This window comes from Neopsephotus bourkii, unplaced genomic scaffold (assembly GCF_033783945.1).
Source record: "Neopsephotus bourkii isolate Nb327-2 ecotype Australia unplaced genomic scaffold, CSIRO-AGI_Nbou_v1 NB_1189, whole genome shotgun sequence".
Classification (NCBI taxonomy): domain Eukaryota; kingdom Metazoa; phylum Chordata; class Aves; order Psittaciformes; family Psittacidae; genus Neopsephotus; species Neopsephotus bourkii.
The window spans coordinates 4,993,929-5,000,817 of NW_026901674.1; the positions used below are offsets into that span (position 1 = coordinate 4,993,929).

At 44.0% G+C, this 6,889-nt stretch overlaps 1 protein-coding gene across 5 annotated transcripts in view; it reads left to right on the forward strand.

The window, feature by feature from the left end:
* Positions 1 to 6,419, forward strand: part of SHTN1 (shootin 1) — a 65,756-nt gene extending 59,337 nt beyond the window's left edge. For all 5 annotated transcript variants that reach the window (XM_061364238.1, XM_061364236.1, XM_061364237.1 and 2 more), the window contains one exon: positions 4,471 to 6,419. In XM_061364238.1, the coding sequence (XP_061220222.1) occupies positions 4,471 to 4,681 (211 nt within the window). In that variant the 3' untranslated portion in view covers positions 4,682 to 6,419. The remainder of the gene's footprint in view (positions 1 to 4,470) is intronic.
* The last annotated feature ends 470 nt before the right edge of the window (positions 6,420 to 6,889 follow it).

Consider the following 6,889-nt stretch of genomic DNA (forward strand, 5'->3'; position numbering starts at 1 on the left):
GGAAACAATGGGATGTTCTGGAAGTTTGAGGTCTCCTCAGTTTCCACTGGTTGAAAAGATACTGTAAGATGTTTTCCTTATGAGTGTATTTCTTATGCACTCTCTCAGTGCAGGCAGAAACTTTCTGAGCCTCTTCATTGCCAGTCTTTTTGTTGGGCATTTTCAAAACAGCACCTAAAAATCGGAAGAGGGAACCAATAGACAAAATCAGTAGCTTCACCTTTTGTATTCCCTGTAATTTCCTGTTTGCAGATACCGCAGTGTGACGGAGTTTTTTGTTCACTGAAGACTTGGAATTAGTGGGTGTTTTACTACTGTTCCATGTTAGGCTTTGGTCCTGTCTGTTGGATTTCCCTGCCTTATTAAGAATTCTGGAATATTTAGTAGATGCATCTGCAGTTTCACTTCTGTTCTCAGTTCGAGTTTTTGATGGAGGATAAAATGGAGGCACCACTCCTGTTGTTTTGCATGGCACGGACAGATGTGGTGTCATCCTGCGTGCTGGGACCCACTGTCCTGCACTGGAGTTCACCCGGCTCCATGGGCTGGTTGGGTTGAGTCCAAAGAGGGGAGACTGAGATGAGCTCTTGGGCAGAAGCTCTTCCCTGTGAGGGTGCTGAGGCGCTGGCACAGGGTGCCCAGAGAAGCTGTGGCTGCCCCATCCCTGGCAGTGTTCAAGGCCAGGTTGGACACAGGGGCTTGGAGCAAGCTGCTCTAGTGGAAGGTGTCCCTGCCCGTGGTTGGAGCTGGAGGAGCTTTAAGGTCCCTTCCAACCCAAACCAGTCTGGGATTCTATGGTTCTGTGAGTGACATGCCAGCCGCGTTTTTAAGTGTTCTGAAGAATCAACTGGTGGTGAGCAGCCATCCGATTATCTTAATACTTCATATTTCATCTTTTGGGGACTAAGGGTTCAGTGTTACTTTGGTTTTGAAAGCAGTTTTGTTTGCAGGCAGCTGACAGCTATTTCAGTGTCCTGGATCAGGGTGCTGATTTGGTGCCCTGTTGGCGCTGGCTCCTGCAGCAGAAATGCCTTCATTCCTGCCACCTCGGATTCCGGGCAGAGCCGCCTCCATGGGGTCTCCCGTGCCTATACGACATACTTGCAAAACCATCTTTGCCAGAATAGGTTTTTGCTGGTATTTTCTGAATATGCTGTAAACCCCACGGATTTTCCTTCAGTGTTTTCCTTGAATGGTTTCCTTTAGCTTTCTGCTTTTACATGTAGTTAAAAATAGGATGGGACTTGATCCAATCACATGTTCCATAATATTTACACAAAATTCTGTTTTCTAATGGAACCACAGTGCAATGGTTTCGGGCATAGTGCACCGAGCAAGGTTAAATCATACCAAGATCATAACATTAACCAGAGGAAACAAAGAAACTCCAAGTCTCAGTTGACAATCCAAGCCCTAGTTTGTCCTTTTGTACTCCTGCTGTAAATTATTTACTAAGGGCACAGCAGTACCAGCGCATGGATGGCCCGTCAGGCGTAACCCTTTACTTTCATCCCTTCTGTAGCTTCTGGAACTATAGAAATAGAATAGTTTGGTACTCATGTATCACAAGCAGTCCTCTGCACTGCATGGGACTTTGCATATCACAGATAATTAACCTAAAACACATTTAACATCTAAATCAGTACAGATTTTATGTGTTTAGTCATAAAAATATGTGCAGACTTACGAACATCGATGTATGAATGAGTACAGTAGAACGACATTCTCCATTTCTGGCTTACATATATAGTTGGGCAAATAACAGGAATACTGGTAACAGCATTAACAGCCGTAATGAGGGAAGAGTTTTATATAGAACTAAATGCAAGTATCTTGGCTGGACAGATCTGTAACAGTTCAAAGCTGTGGTTCACTCTATCTGCATGAATTGCTTTCCCCAGCTTCATTTCTAGCAGTAAAACCCCGTTATTGAAAGGGAGCACCAAATGATGCTCATTCTTGCACTGAAACTTCACTCCACCTGCATTCTGCTTGTGACAAACTGCTGAAAAGGAGCTGGGAACACCTGGTACACAGGGTTAATGATTTTAACAGCACCTCAGCTGTAACAGCATCACCGTCAGGCGGGTGCTGTAAGGGACTTGAAGAAGGCAGTGGTAGTGCAACAAAGTCTCAATAGTAATTCTTATTTTTATGCTGGAAACGCTGATTTAATCACTGGTTTTCTCCATTAAGCTACTTTATATCGACATCTTTCATTTTTCTGTCCTTTGAAGGTGGTAAATATGATTGCAGTTTTATCCATTTTTGTTAGAAATGAAACAGACTTGAGCGAGCTTGGCCGTGCATCAGTTGTTGGAATGCTGCCATACACTAATGCAGACTCCCCGCTGTGAGCCCACTGAAGAATTATACTTTGATTCACCAGATTGTATTAAATAGTCCAGCTGTTGGGATTTGAAAGATAGTTACCTCCAAAGTGAAATAAAAATGAACTTGGCATTTATGGCTTTGACCATTTTGATGATGTTGGGCAATCAGCTTTTCAGAGGGTAGCACTTTTAAAAATAACCCTCTTCTGGTTACACTGCTTTAAAAAGTTTAATTTGCTGTAAGGGTCCCAATACCCCGGCTTGTATTTTCTGGAATGATTGGCAACTTTGCATAAAATAAGCATTATTTTCCTTATGAAATCACTGCCTTCTGATGATAATCAAATGAGCGTGAAACTGTGTCTATTAGCACCCATTTCCGCATTAATTAACTTATGCCAAAGTTCTAATGTTGGAGACAATTCTCATCATTAAAGCTTGAACATGGAATTTCATTTGCTCTATCCAGCAGCAAGCTGAGTAAATCCTGTCTGAAATGGAAAGGGCAACAACTGTTTGTGTTATTATGCGCTTGGGTTTAACCTGTGCCTTTCCCTTCTTCCATCAGGTGGGAGCCAGCACATTCCCCGCCCCATGCTCTGTGGCATGGGGTGACCTCATTTTGCTTTGTCATTTTCTCTAGGACAAAGACTGTCACAATAAAGGGCGGTTCGTGGCAGATGGATCCTGTAGCTGAATTTCTTTCTCTGCCCTCCAGTTGATTCTACTGCTTTTCCTTTCGAGGGTGTTATTGTAGCAGTGTGGAAGGATGTTCCATAGCAGTAAGCACGGAAAATATAAAGAATAAATAAAACAGAACAGCAAAAAGGAAAACAAAAGGCTCTGGACTAGCAGATGCCGTTGTATTTGGCAGCTCTGCAGTGAGGCTGCTGGGAGAGCAGAGCCACACACCCACTGGTGGGAGTAGGACCTTCCTGCTTAAAGCATCCCTGCCCCTGCTCATTGAGTGGCTGTCGGTGTGGACACCTACACTGTGGTGTGTGTGGCCCTGCCTAAGGATAAGCAGGAGGGCACAGTGTGGCATTGCCCTAACTGTGCTTGGATGCACACCCTTGGCACTGAGACCAGCCGGCTCAGGAAGCACGATGTGGTGGTGTGGGAAGCACAGGCCTCCTGCAATGGAGTTCCCCCCATCTGTGGCTTGGTCAGTATTTGAGGTAAGGGTGTCCCTGCCCACAGCAATGGGGCTGGAACTGAATGAGCTTTAAAGTCCCCTCCAACCCAAACCATTCTGTGATTCCCTGATTTTCTGCTGGCGTGTTTTAGCTAATGTAAGGATTTGCCTGCATGTTTTCAACACATAGTACAAAGCTTTTGAATATAGACAAGTGCTTTTAGTATTTATAGCATGATGCCAGCCTCAACAACAAACGCTGCTGTCTCTGACCTTTCCTTCCTCTCTGTGCTCTGAGGGGTTTTTATCTGCACGAATCCCTGCCTGGCAAGGCACCGAGGCGTAGCCCTGTTTGTGCAGTACAGAATGCAGGTCTTGCACCCTCTGTTCCAGCAAATGCAGCAGGTGAATGTTCAGAAATCACTTGCACTTGCTCCCGCTGAGACCACTAGCAGCCTGCTGATGTGGAGCCACATGGAAGATCTGGTGACGCTGCTGCCACCCCCTGCGGTATGGAAGAGTGTAGTAGTGCTACTAGTGCTTCTAGTGCTATGAGAAAGCCCTGTGTAAGCTCCTCTGGATGGAGGTGTGGAGAAGCAGCCATGCTTTGGGCTGCAGGAACTGGTAGCATTTCCTCCCAGAGCACTGGGAGACTGAGACTGGGAGACTGGGAGACTGAGACTATGTTTAAACTGATTCTTTCGTAGTGTAAGGACTTACTCAGTGCCTTCTGAGTTCATTTTTCCTGTTCACCACCTTCCGTGGTTCGGAAGGGGTTAATGGGACTTGCATTTAGTGCACTACACTCTCTTTGAAGCAGCTATTAAATCTACAAATCTGTTTACTAGTTGAGTAGACCCATCCTGGTCGTATGTGCTACTAAGAATAGAAATGTTCTTCTGTATATTTATATTCTTCCTCCTAAATATGTGAATTGTTTTCTGTATTATATAAGTATATATATTTATGTAAGTATAAATACATGTGTTCTTTTCCCTTTAGATCAACTAGTCACCCAGAATTCACAAGAAAAGCTTCTAGCAGTGAAAAAGAGACAGAATCCGTGGTGGTTTTAGATCCCGTTTCCACGAGTGGGGAGCAGATGTCTGAAGCCGCGCTGAGCCAGAACAAAATGAGAGAAGGAAAACTCAAGCCCCTGCATAAAGAAACTGCTGTTGGGAAAATCAAAGAAACAGACAGCTCTAACTGTTAGTTGTTGTTTGGAAAGGCTGTATCTTTTTGGGAATCATGATCAGGACATGTGGATTGCTTAGGTGTGTTATTAGGGGCTGCGGTCTCTTCTTCGACTGGTTTTCAGTAATAGACATTGAAATGGTCTTTTGTATTGCAGTTTTGTTACATGCTTTAAAGTGTTCCATAACGATATATCCCTCAAAATCCCATTTCCATTTTAATTTTGCAGCTATGGTTATTATTTTCTTAGATAGGGTCAGTTACCTTTACTTTAAACTGTACTTGAAAAGGCTTTTAAAATTATTCTTTTACTGAGAAGATGCCTTGTCCATTCCAAAGCTTGCCAGAAGCCCCTTGCAGCCCTCCTGAACCGCACAGGTCTGGGTTAGACCCCATGAAGGTGATAACGCACATATCAGCTGTACAGTGGGGGGTTACTCATTAGTAAAAAAATAAGCATTTGGACACATTGGTTTGAAAGTATTTTGGTATCTACTTAAACCAAGACCTTGTAGGTCTCCTTCCTGCCCTCTCCACAGAGGCTGTTGTGAGGAAGCTCAAAGCACAAGCACACCATGCCTGCTTCAGACTCCCCAGTGGCCAGCCAGGTCAGGGACTGAAAAGCAGAGGCAGTGCAGCATTGTCATTTTGGTACCGAGACTTCTGGTGATGATAAACCAGAAGTGTGTGAGCTGAAGCTGGTGCTCTCATTTGGATGAAAAGCTTTTCAAAGGATAACTTACATCCTGAGTTTTGTTTCAGTGTACACAGCAAAGTGTGGAACTGCTGCAAGCGGAGTCTGCACTTACTCCTGCAAAAGGACAACTTATCCCAGGCTCCCTGATCATGGAGCACATTTGGGATTCACTCATTCTGGGACCAAGTTATTTGGCATCAGCATTTTGAGAGCTTCCAGCTGAAAGCTGCAGCACTAACAGATCAGCCTTTGCTTTGCAGCTGGTACACACTGGTGGCATTAATTACTTGATGAGTTAACACTTTAGATGTCTGCATTTGGTAACACAAATCCCCGTTTCCCTCAGCCCTTACTTCCTGTGAAGGCAGTGAGGCAGGTACGTCACCCATTTCCTCCACTGCCAACTCACATTCCATTGTAGTCTCTTCTTAAATCCAACACGGTATCTCATCCTTTTATAATGAACAAACAAATGTAATCAGGGATTTACCTAAAGGTGGGTGTAACTGAAATTGGGTGGTCAAGTACTTGAATGCACTTGGATTCTTTCTTATTTCATGATTTGAAATAGTGATAGTAGTGATGGGTGAATGTTCCCAGTTCGGTGGTTTGGCTCTGCATGCAACTGTCTGGTGCTTTCCCTACCAATAAAATGATAGTAACGAGTGTGGTAGTTTCACATCTTCTTTGGTGCTTTCTGCATGTTTGCTGAGAAAATCTTGGACTTGGTCTAATTACAGGACTACATAGAATTCTTAAACTCGGGGAAATTTGTTTCTCATTGATATCCTCATTTGGGGGGTCGGGGGATTGGGTCTGGTGGTTCATTTTTCTCTTGGGTATCTGTTACACTGAATTTAAAATGCAACATTTTATATATGTATTTTTCCCCTGGAATTACTGCTTCTGTATTACATGTTCTAATTTTCAAATGGTACCAAACCCACAAGTTTTTTAAGGACTCTTTCTTTCACTTGAGCTGTTTGTTACCTCGGACATCAATTACTTATTTATCTCTTCTCTGGTGCTTATTAAAAAGACTCCTGACAAGTTTCCCAGACCTTGTGCAGTTGACTTGTTACTCCCTGTCTGTGGCTGAGGCTTCCTGGCGATGCCAATTACAGCTTTGTGCCCTACATTTGGGGTTTGCACAGATGCACTTGTGCTGATGGTGACTAGAACTGGAGCACAACTCCCCATGCAGGCTCCATCTAAGAGCAGCATTGAGAGTGCTGGGGCGGGGGGAGAGGGGGGGCAATGGAGCAGGATGACAGTCAAGGGCTTTGTTGTTGGTTTTTTACTGCTTGTCAATAGCTTGCTCTTTGTATGGAGAGAGATTTCCACTTTCCCAAAACAAACATTTGGTTTTGGACTTAACACAGAGGTATTTGTTTGGTCAGTTTGTAAATACAGCCCAGAATTTGGGGGTGTTTTCAGACTACAGCCACCGCTCAGTTAACTTGGTTTCAGCTGAAAGCAGTGGAAAAGGGAAGCTACTACAATTTGAATGCCTTTAAAATGGATTAAAGA